Here is a 20,196-nt window from a genome sequence, read left to right as displayed (position 1 = left end):
TGTGTGTGTGTGTGTGTGTGTGTGTGTGTGTGTGTGTGTGTGTGTGTGTGTGTGTGTGTGTGTGTGTGTGTGTGTGTGTGTGTGTGTGTGTGTGTGTGAGAGTGTGTGTGTGTGAGAGTGTGTGTGTGTGAGTGTGTGTGAGTGAGAGTGTGTGTGAGTGAGAGGGTGTGTGTGTGTGTGTGTGTGTGTGTGTGTGTACGTGAGAGTGTGTGTGTGTGTGAGTGAGTGTGTGAGTGAGTGTGTGTGTGAGTGTGTGTGTGTGTGTGTGTGAGTGTGTGTGTGAGTGTGTGTGTGTACGTGAGAGTATGTCTGTGTGAGTGTGAGTGTGAGTGTGAGTGTGAGTGTGAGTGTGAGTGTGTGTGTGTGTGTGTGTGTGTGTGTGTGTGTGATCCCTCAGCTGTAATCCTGCTGTTACACCGCTGCCACATCTTTAATCTCTGTGATTTAGGGAAACACAGACTCAGAGTCTTGAGATTACACACACAGGACGACACAAATGATGATGATCCGCAGAGAGAGGATGAAGGAAACGAGCTCGTTCAGTTTCGAAGACCGTCTGGTTTTCCGCTCGAGTTCTGCTGATTTCAGTCGTGTTGAGCTGATCACACGTGCGTCTGAAACATCTGATGATGTCAAGAAGTGGCTTCATATTATGACGTCTTTATAGTGGGTGTGATTGAAAGTGTTTTTCTACACATGTTTTTGACAATAAATACAAAGTGTTAATGAGCACATGTGGTAGGGGTGTCACAATATATCACAATACAAAAATGCAATATCATATACATAAAGCAAAATGAATGTTAACTGTACCAAATGGTAGACTGTTTTCCACTGACTGAACGACCGGAAAGCTGAACTTCTCGGCTTTTAAAGAGGATGCTTGATGTATTAGATGTATGATAGATTTTTGAGACAAGATGCAGAATTGTAATCTTAATTATTTATAGATTTAAATGTTTCGAATGACTCTGTATTCCCCTAATGTTATTATTATTTCAATAAAAAAGAAAAGAAAAGGCCAAGCCTATTCATTCACACACACAATGTAATACCAAATTTACCATTTTAATCAACACTACATGTTTTGTAAACCTTTTATCATATGTCTGGGAGTATCGCAATAATATCGTATCGTGATATGTATCGAATCATGACATGAGGGTCTCGTGACACCCCTGATATGTGGGGTTGTGTTATTGTTGTGATATTAAAACCCAATGTCTCTGTGTGTCAGTAAAGTCATGGCGGATCTGAGCTTGACCGATGCTCTGAGCGACAGCGTTCCTCAGCCGGACGTGGAGAACGCGGTGCAGAGGGACTTCATCTCCACGCTGGAGGCCGAGGCCTTCGAGGATCAGGTCGGAGAGACGGTGGGAAAGACCGACTTCATCCCACTCCTGGACACTGACGGGAAGGGTGAGTCTCAGCTGTGGATCTTAAAGGGTTCGTTCACCCAGAAATGAGAATTCTGTCAGTAATTACTCTCCCTCATGTTGTTCCAACCCCGTAAGACTTCGTTCATCTTCGGAACACAATTTAAAGGTGCTCTAAGCGATTTTTAGGCCAAAACATTTTTCGTCACATCCATCAAACATCTCCTCACTATCCGCTCGCTGCCTGTCCCCTGAACACACTGTAGAGACACGCGGTCTCTGTAGACACCACAGGCTCCACACACAGCAACAAAAACAGACTGGCCCAGCCTGGACCACGAAACAAAACAAACAGTGTTCCAGCCAATCACCGACGAGAGTGATTTGGGGGTGGGTGGGTTAGTGCGCGTGCACATGAAGGGGGGGATGGGGAGAGAGAAGCATGAAGAGGAAAGTTAGCTAGAGGAGAGATGTCCTAGACAACCACAACAGCTAACGTTAAAAATGGTATATTCTTGAGAATTTTGATATGGCCGACACACGACCAAAGAGACGACGCTCCGATGAACAAATAACAAAGAATAGGGAAAAGGAGAAGGAACGCGTGAAGTCCCGAATTTACATCGGAAAAGCGTTGAAAAGGTGGCGAGAACTCGGCCAGGAGTGTAGATCCAGTCTGGTGTTTCTAAATGGTTCATGACTGTTTCAGGAAGTACGGAGGGAGGGGGAGGGGACGGGATGAGGAGGAGGAGGGTCGAGCTAGCCTCCGTTTTGTTTGACAATACTTCGAACGTCAACAAGAGGTGACGTCACCCAACACCGCTTAGAGCAGCTTTAAGATATTTCTGATGACATCAGAGAGCTGTCTCGCTCCTCCATAGGCTTCTCTGTAATCGAGATCTGCCACCCCAGAAGAGTTGGTAAAGACATCGTTAAAATAGTCCAAGTGACTCCATTAGCTCAACCTTAAGTTTATCAAGTGCGCAAAAAACAAACGTCTTTATTCAACTCTTCATGTTCTCCTCTGAGTAAGTTCACGAGACGCATGCGCGAGAACTGAGGAGACGACGCTCACGATCATGTGATGGGAAATTGTGAAAGGTAAGCCATTCATTTTGTGGCATTGGTAATGCACTTTTACGTTTCCTCGTTGGTTTCTCACGATTCGGACATCCAGTAAATGCACACATAGAACCATTTTAAACATCGAGACCCTTCTGCGTCAGAGTGAGCCAGCTCTCAGATTAAATCAGAAATATCTTAATCTGTGTTCTGAAGATGAACTGAAGTCTGACGGGGTTGAACAACACGAGGGAGAGTCATTACTGACAGAGTTTTCATTAGTGGGTGAACGAACCCTTTCACAGGTGAACCAGTCCAACATCAGGCATGCGTCAGCACTGGTTCTGGCCAGTGTGTGTTTCTGTGTGAAACACGCTCTAACTCTGGATGTGATCGGCCTGTTTGAATCTCGTGTGAGCGTCTGTCTGTCTGAGTCCAGGAGTGTGTTTGCATTGAGATTGTGTGTTTGTCAGGAATCTGCCGTCGGCTTTTGAGGAGTTTCCCATTCAGACGGCTCTAATTGTTGAGTGTGTGTGTGTGTGTGTGTGTGTGTGTGTGAACAGATCCAGATACAGTTGTCAAGAACGGACAGCAGGAAGGCCAAGGGTCTCAGACCCCTGGTAAGAAACGCCTCAAACTCACTCGTCGCCCCAGTTTAGTTTCGGGTGTCGTTCCATTATTTGATTCATACCTTGGTTTGCTTGTGTTGTCATTGCTCATGTTCAGTTCAGCTCATTTGCTTTGGCTGGATGTTGGTCGTCTCAGTGGGCGTAGAGGAGACTAAAACCTTCATTTCGAAAGGTTTTAGTTTAGTTTTTAATTGCATGTTTGTCCCGTTAGCAGTGAAGTGTATAGCATCTGTCTTTATACCTTCCCCTCAATCTGTTTTTTTGACTGATCGTGACGTCATCTTAGATCATCCTGTCACATGTGCCACACCTTTATGTACAGTCATTATGGCCTGTTTTGCATGAACTGCATCTGTTGTAAGTCTATTTACTATCAGCGTGTTTCCTATTTGCTGATGCATGTTGAGGGACAAGTTACAAAAACTGAGATTGTGAATTATGTCCAGTATTTGAACTCTTTATAATGCTAAAATATGTCCCTTCATGTTCATTTCAATCAATTGCTGATAATTCAGACAGTAAATGGTTCTTTCAAGTTAATAGGTCTCGCTTATGGTGCACAAATGCATGTAAATTATTCATTAAATTAGAACTGTAAAACGATTAATCGCATCCAAAATAAGTTTGTTTACATAATGTGTGTGTATAATTATTTGTATCATATATAAATACACACACATGCATGTATATATTTAAGAAATATTTGCATGTATATATATTTATATATAATTTATATTATATATAAATATTTTATATATAAATACAATTTTTCTTAAATTTATACATGCATGTGTGTGTATTTATGTATACAAAATAATTATACACACACATATTATGTAAACAAACTTCTAATTTGGATGTGATTAATCGTTATTAATTGTTTAACAGCCCTACATTAAATTATTATGTGTATTAACATTAATTTGTAACGCAGCAACGTATTCAAGAACGGTTTCATGATCAAGATTTGTTGTTCTGTGCTGATTGTTGTCAGTCTGATTCTGGAAATACTGTTTATATGTTCCCTAAACGTGCAATCTGATTCACATATTTGTTTACATTTTATTCTGAAGAAAATGTCAGCATATGCGCAGTGCTAAAGCTGATTTAGAGAGTAGTTAAGGTCTGTACTGGCCCTTTAAATCACATCAATTTCACTTGGATTGAGGTGTTTTAGTCATTAGTAATGAATTGCTTTAGTAGCCAATCACTGAAGCTCTGAAGAAAGGAAAGCCTAGTTAGTCTGTGTTTAGTGATGTCATACTTCCATGCATGTCGTCGGTCTCCCATGTCTTGATTTCAGTCCGATCCGTCAACGCTTTTTGCTCTTGTTGGTTCAGCATCGTCTTAATCGGCTCTTTTCCACACACTGGTGTGACCGTAATCATTTCCACTCACACACAAGAGCAAAACGCCTCAGACGGGGCGAGTCGGACTGACATCGAGCGCTCGTTCACCTCGTCATTACAGCAGAGAGACGCTGCAGCTCAACTACATCTCCATCAGTTTATGATTTCACTGCACGGACGTTTCGCAGCTCTTCTGCAAGAAGAAAACAAGTGCAACAGTTCGGCCTTTAAGGGCATCACTGATTTTATAAGAAGAATGCATACTAAAAATGTTAAGCTTACTGTATCACACTTGATATATGACTTTCTAAGGACTCTAAATTGCTAAATACCTTTTTTACACAATCTACTACATGCCCTCTGATAGCTTAGACTTTTTTTTTTTTGCGACTAAAAAGTCGTTTAGTGTAAATATTAAAAACTCCTCCGTCAGCTCGTGCATCATGCGTTTATCTTTGCTATGAAATCTGCACTGATTTTATAAATATCATCATACTAAAACATTGGCTGATATTGATATTTAAATGCATTTTATGCAAGTATCTGCTATATACTTTATATTTACATTACAAGCATCAGAGTTTCATATAAATATCAAACCGCTGCAGTAAACTGCATATATTTGCTCAGTTTGGGCCTTTGAATAATATTGAGCTGTTTTTTTCCTTCATATTTTCACAATATAATAAAATGAAAGATGAAATATGATGCAAAAAAATACAATGCATATGCAAACTTTTTTTTTTTTTACATAAACGGTACTTCGAAAAAAAAAGGAACAATTATTTCACAGACACAATATTGATGACCGCATTGCCCAGTGTTGTTTCTTGTTGTTCTGCCGAGCGTCCTGAAGATGGCGCCGCTGTGCTGAATCTCCCGGACTGTATGAGCTCTGGATTTCCAGACATGCATGATGATCCTGAGATGTGTTGTAGATGTGTGAGCTGCAGTGGTCCGGGGAACGGAGAGGTCTTCCTGTGCTCGTGCTGTAGATGTGCTGCATGCTGCATGCTCGGACCGAGTGATTGACAGGTGTGAAGTACTAACCAGCGCTGTTGTTCTCTTCCCGTCTGCTGTTTCTTTCTGCCCTGCGTCGTGTGTGTGTGTGTGTGTGTGTGTCGCTTCAGACGACTAGATCTCCATCTGCTTCCCGACTGCTCTCGCTTTACTCCGCTGAACCTTCTGGAAACCCGTTCCCAACTCCTCCTCCAGCTCTGCTCCCTGCCTGAGGACTCGGGATGTGTTCAGGGAATTACAGGGATCTGCTCTGCTGTTCACACACAGTCATTTAACCACTGCAACACGCTGTCTGTCTTTAAGTGCAGCGACACGTCCTTTATTTTCCCCCACAATTCCGTTTTAAAGTTTTTCTGGATTCCATTTTAATGTTTAAATTAAATTGTAGTAATCCAAAATCATGTCTAGTTTATTGAAATCATGAGGATTATACAAATTTAACTGCAATTTATTAAAAGATTAACAAAAAAACACATTTTTATGGCCCTATGAAATTGTATTTTCCCCCATAATTCTGTCTGTTTTTTTTTCTGGATTCTTTTTAATGGTTTAATTTTAATAATCAAAAAGCACATTTAATCAATTGAATTCTAGACCCTTATCAGTTTAACAATGTATTAACATTTTTTATTATAAAAGGGCCCCATACAATATTATTATTATTATTATTATTATTATTATTATTATTTTTTAGAAAATGCATATGATTTAATAGATGTGTATTATCATAAAAATGGTTATAAACCTATCAATTTAATTTACAATTGATTTTAATGAATATTATTTGATGCTAGTATTTTTCTAATCACATGATGCTAAAAAAAAAAAAAACTTTTATTAATAATTTTTAAATACAATTTTGCTTAATCCACCATATTGGATGAGGTTTGTCCGTCGCAATGCATTCTGGGATGTTTTCTCTCCATGATGTGGCTCACTAGGCTTTGAAACAGACGTACTTCATCTCCTCTGTGATGCATTTAATCCTGTAAAGCCTGACATATGAAACAACAGTCAGATTTTTTTTTATTTTTTTTTTTTAAATGTAACCGTTTATTGAAAATTGCAGATGTATTTTTTATTAAGTATCATATTTGAAACAGGCTTTTATGGCTCATATTGTCTGATATAGTAAAAATAAACAGCAAATTCTGATGCGTAAATCAGTGAGATCTTTATACGCTGCTGACGTATAATCATATAAATATCAGTCATCACTCTATATCTGCTATTAATATCTTAGTAAGATGATATTTAAATGCTTAGTTTTATGATATAAAACATAATGCAGTGCAATACAATGATGAACAATTAAAACTTCCTCAAAATTCTGATGATATTCACATTTTAGCAAGATTTTTCTAATAAAACTGATTTTTATTTATTATCCAGTTCAACTTGAAATATTACTAGTAATATCAAATATATCAAATATCATCATTATTCTTATGTTTACTTTATAAAAATCATTAAATATTTCACAGCATAAAGACTTGTGAACCACAACCTCTTTGCACTCACTCTAAAAGGCCTTTACTTGCTGAAAGAGTGTGAACTCTCCGTCAGTCGCATGTCATGGAGTGTGTGTGACGGTGGATGCGTTAGGCTTTATAGGGTTAAAGAAACATGTTCCTCTTCCTCTTCGGCAAAGTCATCTCAGGCTCACTGTACATCAGGAACAAACAAACAAACGCCACCGCAGGACGGCCCTGTGAAGGATCATGGGAAACGGGATCGGTTGAGGGAATCGTAGCTCAGAGTGAGAGATGATATATCTGGTGATGACAGAGCGCAGTCACACACTGTGTGTTTCAGGCATCAGCCTCGGGATACATACACACACACACACACACTCACACTCTCTCTCTCACACACGATCACACACACACACACACACTTAGTTGATGTTTGTTAGTTATAAACACAACTGTTAATTTTTAACTCATGTTTACTCGGGTCCATTATTCAATTCGTTGTATTTGTTAATATTTTATAGTGTATCGGTAAATGTTGAAATTAACATTTTAATTAATAAAAAACATTGAAGAATTTGTCATTTGAACTTTACTCTAGTATCAAAAAATAAATAATAATAACTTTAATATTATTTTGCTGATACTAAAATAACACCTCAAAATGCGTCACATTTTAGAAGTGAAATGATTTGTGAATGTAACTTCACAACATTTACTTAAAATTCACACAAATATGTTAGTTTTAGATAGGTAGTTTTATTAAGTTTATTGTTCACTTTGTTTCAGGCCTGACGTTGCGCTCAAGGTTGTGTTTTCTTCAGCTGGTGTATTCCTGTGTGCAACTCTCTCTCTCTCAGCTTGTGTGTGTTTGTGTGAATGATTGATTGAAGCGTCTGTTTTTCTGACCCGTACTAAACACTGTCTGACATGGTCTTTTATTGAATGGCCTGAACATAACATGCTAATTTTACGCATTATCCTCATATTCTGTGTCCACATCAAGAGTGATCTTAAAGTGTGTCATTTCTGCAACACTGGCAGTAACAAACCAAATAATAATAATTATGAATAATAATATTGCTTAGACACACAGATAGTCTTGTCCAAAACTCAAAGTATTGGTTGAGCCAATATTATTATGCATTTGCAATATTTTTAAACTGTTTGGTCACATGATAAATCACATGCTTCAGTCCTAGAGATCGATTGAAGTTGCATGTAAATCAGATCTGATTTCAAACACACTTCTGTTAGCTTCTTCCTCCAGTGACACACACGACACACACTTCTGTTAGCTTCCAGTGACACACACTCTGCTCTCAGACTCCTGTAGGCTTTATGACGTCTGATGTTTATGTGGGTTTTTCCAGTGTCCACACAGCGAATAAAAGTTGTATCGACTGTATGTGGCTGTCTAAACTGATTTCAGTCTGTCCGTGTTCTTTGAAATGTTTGTAACCGCTTGAATGTAGAAGGTTTGGAAACTATAAAGGTATATTGCTGCATATTAAAGGGATAGTTCACGCAAAAAAATATTTGCGGTTCAAACAATTTTGGACCCCATTCACTTTCACTGTATGGTCAAAAGCACGTTTTTACGCCATGTTTCACAATCAAGTCTCCTTCATTTATACAGCGCTTTAACAATATAGATTGTTTCACAGCAGCTTTACAGTGATAATAGGAGATTACAGTAACAGAGAGTGTTTGGCTTTACAGCAGATCTACAATAAAGTTATTGTCCAGATAAAGTTAGTTTTGATTGATCCACTTCCGTTGTAAAGATCATTAGCTATTAACTTAGGGGCCGCTAACACACACCGTTCTACAGAAAACAGAAACGTTTAATGTGTTCTGGCCGCTCATCCGCACGACACCAGTGTTTGGAGCTCGAAGGAGGAAAGTCGTGAGCGTGAGTAAATGATGACGTTATTTTAATTTTTGCATGAACTTTCCCTTTAAAGGGGTGGTTGAATATGATTTGACTTTTCTAGCTTTAGTTAGTGTGTAATGTTGCTGTTTGAGCATAAACAACATCTGCGAAGTTACAACACTCAAAGTTCAGAGCAAAGGGAGATATTTGCTTTTAAAGAAATCTCTTTTTAAGGACGACAACAAACGGCTGGTAGAGACTACACCACATTCCTCCCGGGTTAGTGACATCACCAACCCTAAAATTTACATAAACCCCGCCCCCTGAACACGATTTATAGATTATCAAGACTAGTCTAATCAATGACTAGAAGATAACTACACATCAGCTTCATAAACTCAACTAACCATTCAGAAATGTCCTGTTGCTTCTACATGTTGTCACTTCTTCTCGAGTCTCTCCATCTTTGTCTGACTCCGGTTTAAACACAAAAGGCTAAAAGTTTTTAAAATTTTCAGTGCATGTGTGTGTGTGAGGTAAAATGACACAAGCTGTTGAAGCTCCGCCCCCTGTGCCGGGAGCAGCAGCTCATTTGCATTTAAAGGAACAGACACAAAACGGTGCGTTTTTGCTCACCCTCAAAAAGTGACAATTTTAACATGCTATATAAAAATATCTGTGGGGTATTTTGAGCTAAAACTTCACACACACACTCTGGGGAAATCAGAGACTTACTTTACATCTTGTGAAAAGGGCATTACACCACCCCTTTAAGTTTACTCACATCTGTACTTACAGAGAAGAACTTTTCTTTGAGTTCGTTTTGCTCTCCGTCATTGCAATGGCGTGACTGGAGTATCGACGTGTGTGTGCGCAGTGTGTCCTGCGGGAGCTCTATATGGGTCGGCCTGGCCTACTTGAGTGTGTTTTAGGGCAGCAGATGCGAGTCGATGTGTTCCTGATCCTCCTGAGATCCAGAGCCTCTGTTGAGTCGACTCTGGTCCAGCTGTGGCCGACACACACCCAGAAGCTCTCGCTTACAAACACACTTTAATGTTTTGTTTGTTGGATGTAATGCAGGTTTTGCAGTGTTATCTGTATATCAGGAAGATTTATTTTCCCAGCATCATTACTCCAGTCTTCAGTGTCACATGATCCTTCAGAAATCATTCTAATATGATGATTTGATGCTCATTTATGATTGTTATCAATGTTGAAAACAGTTCATGTTTTTGTGGAAAAGGTGATACGTTTTATTTTCCAGGATTTTTTGATGAATTGAAAGTTCATTTAATCGAAAGAGAATCTTTTGTAACATTTACTAGAACTTTTGATCAAATAAATGCATGACCTTAAACTTTTTAAATGGCAGTGCCTGTATATATTATAGTGTTTTATTATATTTTGTAATGTGTAGTATTACTTGTGTTTATTTAAAAATATAAATGTATGAAAAATATAATATCAATTATATGAGTAATTTTTGGTTACACTTTATTTGGTAACACTTTATTTTACAGTGTCATTGTTACACATGTTACATGGAGTTACTATAGTAATAACTATTAATTATGCATAATTACATGCAACTAACCCTTTAACCAAACCCTAATCCTAACCCTATAGTAAGTACATGTAGTTGCTTAATTTTACTCAGTACTTAAATATATAATTACAGTGTAACAATGACACCTTAAAATAAAGTGTAACCCCAGTGTAATTATATATTTAAATACTGAGTAATAATAATTAACTACATGTACTTACTATAGGGTTAGGGTAGGGTTGAGGGTTAATTGCATGTAATTTTGCATAATTTACTGTTATTACTGTGGTAAGTACATGTTAACACGTGTAACAAGGACACTGTAAAATAAAGTGTTACCTTTTTTTTAACAGAGCGATTACTGATAAAGTTTAAATAAGTGCAAACATTCATCAAAAAAAAAGAAAAAAAATGAAACTTTTGAAAGATAATGTGTATATATTATATTATATTATATTATATTATATTATATTATATTATATTATATTATATTATATTATATTATATTATATTATATTATATTATATTATATTATATTATATTATATTATATGTTTACAATATTCAGTCATCATTTCCTCTCCCTAAAGTTGTCCAAACCTGTGTCTGTTTGTTTCTTCTGCTTTTGAAGAAGGTCGTAATCAAACGGTGGATTGGACCCCATTGACTTCCATAGTATTATTTCTCTCCATACTGTGAAAGTCAGTGGGTTTGAACACCGTATTCTTCACTCCATCTTCGTTTGTGTTGAAAAGAAAGAAACTCATACAGGTTTGGATCAACAGTTTTCAGAGAACTGTGGCTTTACTGTGTGTGTTCTGTCCGTCTGCTGACCCTGCTCCTGTAGTTGTGCTGTAATGTGTGTGTTCTGTCCGTCTGCTGACCCTGCTCCTGTAGTTGTGCTGTAATGTGTGTGTTCTGTCCGTCTGCTGACCCTGCTCCTGTAGTTGTGCTGTAATGTGTGTGTTCTGTCCGTCTGCTGACCCTGCTCCTGTAGTTGTGCTGTAATGTGTGTGTTCTGTCCGTCTGCTGACCCTGCTCCTGTAGTTGTGCTGTAATGTGTGTGTTCTGGCCGTCTGCTGACCCTGCTCCTGTAGTTGTGCTGTAATGTGTGTGTTCTGGCCGTCTGCTGACCCTGCTCCTGTAGTTGTGCTGTAATGTGTGTGTTCTGTCCGTCTGCTGACCCTGCTCCTGTAGTTGTGCTGTAATGTGTGTGTTCTGTCCGTCTGCTGACCCTGCTCCTGTAGTTGTGCTGTAATGTGTGTGTTCTGGCCGTCTGCTGACCCTGCTCCTGTAGTTGTGCTGTAATGTGTGTGTTCTGGCCGTCTGCTGACCCTGCTCCTGTAGTTGTGCTGTAATGTGTGTGTTCTGTCCGTCTGCTGACCCTGCTCCTGTAGTTGTGCTGTAATGTGTGTGTTCTGTCCGTCTGCTGACCCTGCTCCTGTAGTTGTGCTGTAATGTGTGTGTTCTGTCCGTTTGCTGACCCTGCTCCTGTAGTTGTGCTGTAATGTGTGTGTTCTGTCCGTCTGCTGACCCTGCTCCTGTAGTTGTGCTGTAATGTGTGTGTTCTGTCCGTCTGCTGACCCTGCTCCTGTAGTTGTGCTGTAATGTGTGTGTTCTGGCCGTCTGCTGACCCTGCTCCTGTAGTTGTGCTGTAATGTGTGTGTTCTGGCCGTCTGCTGACCCTGCTCCTGTAGTTGTGCTGTAATGTGTGTGTTCTGTCCGTCTGCTGACCCTGCTCCTGTAGTTGTGCTGTAATGTGTGTGTTCTGTCCGTTTGCTGACCCTGCTCCTGTAGTTGTGCTGTAATGTGTGTGTTCTGTCCGTCTGCTGACCCTGCTCCTGTAGTTGTGCTGTAATGTGTGTGTTCTGTCCGTCTGCTGACCCTGCTCCTGTAGTTGTGCTGTAATGTGTGTGTTCTGTCCGTCTGCTGACCCTGCTCCTGTAGTTGTGCTGTAATGTGTGTGTTCTGTCCGTCTGCTGACCCTGCTCCTGTAGTTGTGCTGTAATGTGTGTGTTCTGTCCGTCTGCTGACCCTGCTCCTGTAGTTGTGCTGTAATGTGTGTGTTCTGTCCGTTTGCTGACCCTGCTCCTGTAGTTGTGCTGTAATGTGTGTGTTCTGTCCGTCTGCTGACCCTGCTCCTGTAGTTGTGCTGTAATGTGTGTGTTCTGTCCGTCTGCTGACCCTGCTCCTGTAGTTGTGCTGTAATGTGTGTGTTCTGTCCGTCTGCTGACCCTGCTCCTGTAGTTGTGCTGTAATGTGTGTGTTCTGTCCGTCTGCTGACCCTGCTCCTGTAGTTGTGCTGTAATGTGTGTGTTCTGTCCGTCTGCTGACCCTGCTCCTGTAGTTGTGCTGTAATGTGTGTGTTCTGGCCGTCTGCTGACCCTGCTCCTGTAGTTGTGCTGTAATGTGTGTGTTCTGGCCGTCTGCTGACCCTGCTCCTGTAGTTGTGCTGTAATGTGTGTGTTCTGGCCGTCTGCTGACCCTGCTCCTGTAGTTGTGCTGTAATGTGTGTGTTCTGTCCGTCTGCTGACCCTGCTCCTGTAGTTGTGCTGTAATGTGTGTGTTCTGTCCGTCTGCTGACCCTGCTCCTGTAGTTGTGCTGTAATGTGTGTGTTCTGGCCGTCTGCTGACCCTGCTCCTGTAGTTGTGCTGTAATGTGTGTGTTCTGTCCGTTTGCTGACCCTGCTCCTGTAGTTGTGCTGTAATGTGTGTGTTCTGGCCGTCTGCTGACCCTGCTCCTGTAGTTGTGCTGTAATGTGTGTGTTCTGGCCGTCTGCTGACCCTGCTCCTGTAGTTGTGCTGTAATGTGTGTGTTCTGTCCGTCTGCTGACCCTGCTCCTGTAGTTGTGCTGTAATGTGTGTGTTCTGTCCGTCTGCTGACCCTGCTCCTGTAGTTGTGCTGTAATGTGTGTGTTCTGTCCGTCTGCTGACCCTGCTCCTGTAGTTGTGCTGTAATGTGTGTGTTCTGTCCGTCTGCTGACCCTGCTCCTGTAGTTGTGCTGTAATGTGTGTGTTCTGGCCGTCTGCTGACCCTGCTCCTGTAGTTGTGCTGTAATGTGTGTGTTCTGTCCGTTTGCTGACCCTGCTCCTGTAGTTGTGCTGTAATGTGTGTGTTCTGTCCGTTTGCTGACCCTGCTCCTGTAGTTGTGCTGTAATGTGTGTGTTCTGTCCGTCTGCTGACCCTGCTCCTGTAGTTGTGCTGTAATGTGTGTGTTCTGTCCGTCTGCTGACCCTGCTCCTGTAGTTGTGCTGTAATGTGTGTGTTCTGGCCGTCTGCTGACCCTGCTCCTGTAGTTGTGCTGTAATGTGTGTGTTCTGTCCGTCTGCTGACCCTGCTCCTGTAGTTGTGCTGTAATGTGTGTGTTCTGTCCGTCTGCTGACCCTGCTCCTGTAGTTGTGCTGTAATGTGTGTGTTCTGGCCGTCTGCTGACCCTGCTCCTGTAGTTGTGCTGTAATGTGTGTGTTCTGTCCGTCTGCTGACCCTGCTCCTGTAGTTGTGCTGTAATGTGTGTGTTCTGGCCGTCTGCTGACCCTGCTCCTGTAGTTGTGCTGTAATGTGTGTGTTCTGTCCGTCTGCTGACCCTGCTCCTGTAGTTGTGCTGTAATGTGTGTGTTCTGTCCGTCTGCTGACCCTGCTCCTGTAGTTGTGCTGTAATGTGTGTGTTCTGTCCGTCTGCTGACCCTGCTCCTGTAGTTGTGCTGTAATGTGTGTGTTCTGTCCGTCTGCTGACCCTGCTCCTGTAGTTGTGCTGTAATGTGTGTGTTCTGGCCGTCTGCTGACCCTGCTCCTGTAGTTGTGCTGTAATGTGTGTGTTCTGTCCGTCTGCTGACCCTGCTCCTGTAGTTGTGCTGTAATGTGTGTGTTCTGGCCGTCTGCTGACCCTGCTCCTGTAGTTGTGCTGTAATGTGTGTGTTCTGTCCGTCTGCTGACCCTGCTCCTGTAGTTGTGCTGTAATGTGTAAAGCTCTTCATCTGTGGCGTCCTCGTCTCGTCTCTCTGCTCTTAATTCTGCATTAGTGGGTTTTGTTGAGTCTAATCTGAACTGAGGTCAGTTTTGAGGATGTTTCTCTGCTGATGAAGGAGCGTTTCCCATAATCCCTGTCTGCAGAGGTGCTTTTCCCTGCGTTCTCATTCTTAGGATTGGTCTTTTAGAGATTTGTGATGTGTTTTGAATCATTTGTAAGCCGTTAGCATTACATAAGCGCTCTAATCCTGAGGATGAGCGTAGAACAGATCAGCAGATCTCCTGTGGTGGAGTCGTGGAGAACACACACTCCTCGTCTTCATCTTCACCCTGTTTACCGGGGTCAGTCTGAGGACACACACTCCTCGTCTTCCTCTTCGTCTTCACCCTGTTTACTGGGGTCAGTCTGAGCTGAGAACACACACTCCTCGTCTTCGTCTTCGGCCTGTTTACCGGGGTCAGTCTGAGGACACACACTCCTCGTCTTCCTCTTCATCTTCACCCTGTTTACTCTCCTCGCTCTGTTCAAGTCAAACTGTGTTTCTTCCATATTTGACAGATCATGAAAACAGGATTTCCCTCCGTCCTCTTCCTCTTCCTCTTCCTCCCGCTCTTGATTTTGTTATTCTTCATCTTGTTTCTGTTGTTGTTAATGTTCCTCTTTCTCCTCTTCCCTCTTATCATATTTCTTCCCTTTCCTCATTTTCTTCTTCCTCGTTTTAATTCTTTGTCATCATCTTCTTCCTTGTCATATACTTCCTCATCATCATCTTGTTTTAAGTTCTTTGTTCTTCCTCTTTTTTGTTCTTCTTCTCCTCTTCCTCATCTTCTTGTTTTTGTCCTGTTCTTTTTATTTCTCCTCTTCCTCATCTTCTTCCTCTTCTTCATCTTTGTCTTCCTCCTCATCTTGTTTTTAGTTTTTCCCTTCTTTTTAATTCTCATGTTCCTCTTCTTCATCTTCATCATCATCTGCCTCATCTTGTTTTTTGTTTTTTTCTTCTTTTTCTTCTCCTCTTCCTCATCTTCCTTATCTGCTTCTTCTGCTATTGATATTTTCTTCATCTTCTTCCTCTTCCCTGTCATATACTTCCTTATCATCATCATCTTGTTTTTGTTATTTTTTTGTTCTTCTTCCTTATCATCATCATCTTGTCTTTGTTGTTTTTGTTATTCCTCATCTTCCTCTTCTTTCATCCCCCCCCCCCCCCCTTCAGCTTCATGTTGTGTGTATGTTTCTGGGTGTGTGAGGAGTGTATTAGCGCGCTGCTGACAGAACCTCGATTTCAACAATAATCTAAGACGACTCGCTCGTCCTGCTGAGAGCAATGTTCCCTATATTATGCATAATCTGTATCTCTTCATCTTTTTGTGAAGAATAATAGTTTCATGCAGTAAAATGTGATTGTTTAGTCTGATGTTTGATGAATATCTGTCAGATATCCTGTCTTAGGGTTGCACTTTACATCCATCGGATCTGATCCGTGTCGAGTAAACATGACCTTAAACCAGCGTAATTATGTCCTCCTTAAGACCAACTTCACATTAATTAGTTCTGGCTTATTTTGCACATCCCTGTTAAGGGTCAGAAAGAGATACAAAACAGTTTCTGGTGCAAAACACCCTGTCAGTCATGATTAATGAAGGGGGAAATAAATCAATGCTATTAAAATGAAGAACATGGACATTTTAATGCATCATTATCAGAGTTGTGTTTACACAGTCCTACAATATGTGTCACAATCCACAGATGCGTGAGGGGATTTATTTGCAAATCTCATTTGATTTATTTGTGAATTTTATACATTTTTGTGAATCTTTTTACATTTGTTTGTGAATCTCAATCTATATGGAATAATGCAACCATTCTAACCCCATATGACAGTTTTAAATGCGGACACGGATCCCTCTATCAGCGCTTTGAGACATTTAGTGCGTTTGTCCGCAGGTGACGCGAATGATATAATTAAGATCCGGTGGAAGACACGGATGTGAGGTCACACACACACACACACACACACACACACACACACACACACACACAGATGTGTGATGAGATGCGGATCGTTTGCTCCCTGCGTCCTCGTAAAAATAGACGTGGTCTGTGCGGACCAGACACAGAAACGGGGAGAGAGACAGAATCAATGTCCACAAAAATATATCAGAACGAAACTCTGGACTAAATCTTTTGTAACATAAAAACTGTTCTTTTGGTCAATTTAATGATTTTTTGTGGAATAAAAGTATGAATTTAATTGGGGGATAATAATGTTTAAGTCCCCATGTCACTGTATGCCTTTGTGTAGTGAAACTAGCAGCATAAACGTTCAGTTAAACATCTGTTTCTCTGCATTTCATGAAGTACAGAAAACTTGTACTGGTTTGGAAAGAACATGAGGATGGATAAATGAACGACTTTTGGGACATAAAATCAGATTTTTTCACATCCCTTCTGAGCCACTTCCAAATGTGGTTTTAGATCTGATCCATATCCGATATCTGGACATCTGACCTACATCTAAACACTTAGCCTATAGAGGTTATGTGTGTGACGTCACCGTCGGCCGGAGTGACTGCGGTCACACACACTGAGTGGCATCATTAGTTTTAGTGTGAATATTGTATTTATATAAAGCTTTCACAGACAAATTTGCTTTATGTATTTCCTCGCCGTCGAAATCAGGCTCCTATAAATGTCAGGAAACTGAATGAAATGTCGACCCAGGACGAGCTTTAGGACTGAAGCTTTGGGGTGTTGATGGACTCGATCGACTCCAACATTTGGAGACTCGATCGACTCCAAATGTTAAGTTCATTAACATTTTGAGCATAACATTGCTCAAAATGTTAATGAACTTACCCATATTCAAGTGTTGATTTAAAAAAATACCGCTAGAATAAAACTTTTTTTGTTTGTTTGTTTGTTTGTTTAAAAGCAGAAGCGCTGTTCTTTTGATATATTGCATGTTCAGTTATTCATACAAAAAATATTCTGGGGGCCATGTATGAAATTTTGATGAAAATGATCAAAATTGCTGGCGGGGAAAGAGTTAAGATACAGATTCAATGCCTCATATCATCCGTACTGATATTGTGTCTTGTGTGAGATTTGCCTCATGACTGACTTGATGTTCGCTCGAGAGCACAGACAGTGTGTGAACCGAACTGAACCCTCCTCTCCATCTGTGTTTACACCATCATTCTGAATCCCATCCAGGCAAAGTCTTTGACAAAAACACGATTTATCAGCTTTTTGCTCAAAATGTTGCTTTTTTTTAATGAAACTTACCCATATTCAGGTGTTGATTAAAAAAAAGGAATGCATAACGCTAGAAGACTTTTGTTGTTGTTTAAAAGCAGAAGCGCTGTTCTTTATTTTGATATATATATTGCATGTTCAGTACAAAATACAAAAAATATTCTGGCAACCATGCATGATTTTTTTTGAAAATGCTAAAAAATGATGGCAGTGGCTGCAAACTTTTCCAAAAAACGCTGGTGGGAAAAGATTTAAGATACAGATTCAATGCCTCATATCATCCGTACTGATATTGAGGCAAATCTCACACCAGAGACTTGATTTTGGCTGGAGAGCACAGACAGTGTGTGACAGTGAACCGAACCGCACTGAACCCTCTCTAACCCCTGGTCCGCATCGCACCCGGAGGTCCGGTCGGGTCTGCGTTGCCCACAGTGCCGCTGTGACTTTGCCTCGGTCCTGTCACGTCTTTTCAGCGTCACCCGCTCTGAGCCTCTGGGTTTATGGCAGGGTGTCTCGTCCAGAACCGCCACTTCGGATCATCCAGTCGGGACCATGAGCTCACAGCGTGCCAGTCAGAGACGTTAACTCTGCGTGTGATGCATGAGAGTCTGTGTTGTGTGTTTGAAATGGGGCAGGTGAGTCGAGGGCACGGATTTACAGTCTTTAATCAGCAGAAATATCATTATCTGTCTGATTTACAGGCACCGTGAATCCGCTGACGTCGTGGAACGAGACACGGCCACATCAGACTGACCAGCAGACGTTTGGGACAGACTTACTATCAGGTGAGTTCAGTTTCGGCTCTACTTAGTTACTTAATGTAAGGTTTAGTTCACAATGCAGACTATTCTGCTGAAGATTCGCCCACTTGGACAGCAAGAGACTGATGTAAACTGGCCAAAAAAAGTTTGTTTTGGGTTTATGGAACATTTTAAGGCTGGTTTTAGCTTGTGAAATAAAGTATACAGTAATAATATGTGACCTAGTACAAATTGCATGTTACTTAATGGGCATGTATTTTTTATTTAGTTTTCCTTCTGCTAAGGGCCTCGAATAAAACCCTTTTTAAGCTCGCAAACGTTGGTGAATCCAGTGTTCAGTTCTTCCTCAGAAGTGCTCATTATATCATACTAATACTATTTCTTACTAAAATCATATTTAGGGTGTATATTTATAATATAGGGTGCTCTGGTTGGTTGCTTGGGGTCTCATCTCTGGTCATTTTGTTCACCCGTTTTATGGTGCATGTATGAAAATGGTGAGCCTGATCTATTAGTAAAGTCAGTCGTTCATGACTGCGGCACAGATGCTGTTTAAGCTTGTTTATAATGTGATGTGTCATTGCAGTTGCTGTGATCTTTTGATAAACGACACATGAACATTTACATCAGCTGATTGTGACAGCTTGTTTTCTGTCCCTCTGTAAAGCCTCTTACAAAACACTCGTCACTTTTCTCCTCTCATTGAAATGCAGCTCAGCATCTGCACACTTGTACGACCCGCCCTGTTGTTTATCTCCTCTCTCTCTCTCTCCGTTGTTTTCTAGGAGCGATGTCTGGTTTTGCCGATCAGTGGGGCTCACAGTCAAGCCCTCCACAGATGATGGACAGAAGCCCGATGGGACCGTTCTCAGGTGACCACCTCCACTGACCTCACTTCATAATGAGAGACAAAACACTAAATAATCATACAGTCATAATCATAGTTTGTAATTTTCCGGAATTGTTTTATAAACTCATCTAAAAAACATCTGTAGAACTTTCCTGATTTGGTTGCACTGTGTGGATTTTTAAATCATAAAGGTAATTAAATCCTAAAATTACTAATAATATTACGTTTATTTATTGGAAATGCATATGTGAGAGATAAGTGTTGAGCTTGAGTTGAGAAGCAGAAAAAAATAACTTTTTTTATGCAAAAACCCAATTTTTGTCAGGAAAAAATGTTCCCTATAAATATTCTACTCTTATTAAATATACCATTGTTCTTCTATAGTATCATAGTGGACTGACTTCAGTACGAAAAAAGTGCCAAACTTTGACAAAATTTGATTTCTTGATGATTTGATATTTTATAATTGTGATTTCATAATGTCTAAATATAAATTCAAAAGCAAAACTTGTAAAAAAAATACATATTCTAGAATGAAAATGGCTAATAAGCCAATAAGTGCTCCTCTGCCAACATCTTGCAACTTTTAGTTTTACAAATGGGGACAATCTTTGAAGAATGAACAAAAAATATTTCTGGGTATCGCATTAAAAAATAACATTTAAGTTTGGGTAGTATTTAGAGCTTTGAAGTGCTGGAAAAAGTGTGAAGCTTTTTAAGTCGTTATTTACTTTCCATGGTGTTGTTCTATTGACATATGCCCTACTTTACATTATATACCACAAAAGAATAAAAAAATTAATAAAAAAATCCCCTTGGACTCGTCCGTATAATGGAATAACATCCAGAATTAAGCTTTTAAAAAAGATGCAAACGTTTCATATATATATTCATATAACACTATAAAACAGCAAATAGCAAATACTTTGACTGCATCTTTACTAATTGAGTTGGGGATGTGTATATATAGAGCTTTGAAAATCATTATTCTAATGTGATTTAGCTGCTTTTTCAGTGCTTTCTGCTTGAG

General features: G+C 40.4%; 1 protein-coding gene across 7 annotated transcripts in view; it reads left to right on the top strand.

Annotated features, from left to right (window-relative positions):
* LOC308683097 (uncharacterized protein) overlaps nucleotides 1–20,196 on the top strand; it is a 75,285-nt gene that overhangs the window by 15,429 nt on the left and 39,660 nt on the right. For 4 of the 7 annotated variants that reach the window (XM_081353337.1, XM_081353336.1, XM_081353333.1 and 1 more), the window contains exons 2-5: nucleotides 1,238–1,419; nucleotides 3,002–3,058; nucleotides 18,257–18,340; nucleotides 19,102–19,188. In XM_081353337.1, coding sequence (XP_081209463.1) covers nucleotides 1,245–1,419; nucleotides 3,002–3,058; nucleotides 18,257–18,340; nucleotides 19,102–19,188 — 403 coding nt within the window. In that variant the 5' untranslated portion in view covers nucleotides 1,238–1,244. The remainder of the gene's footprint in view (nucleotides 1–1,237; nucleotides 1,420–3,001; nucleotides 3,059–18,256; nucleotides 18,341–19,101; nucleotides 19,189–20,196) is intronic. The other 3 variants (XM_081353332.1, XM_081353334.1, XM_081353335.1) reach the window with 3 other exon arrangements.

This window comes from Scardinius erythrophthalmus, assembly GCF_964197995.2.
Source record: "Scardinius erythrophthalmus genome assembly, chromosome: 22".
NCBI lineage: Eukaryota > Metazoa > Chordata > Actinopteri > Cypriniformes > Leuciscidae > Scardinius > Scardinius erythrophthalmus.
The sequence above is the reverse complement of the archived record's forward strand: the minus strand, read 5'-3'. Positions and strand labels throughout refer to the sequence as shown.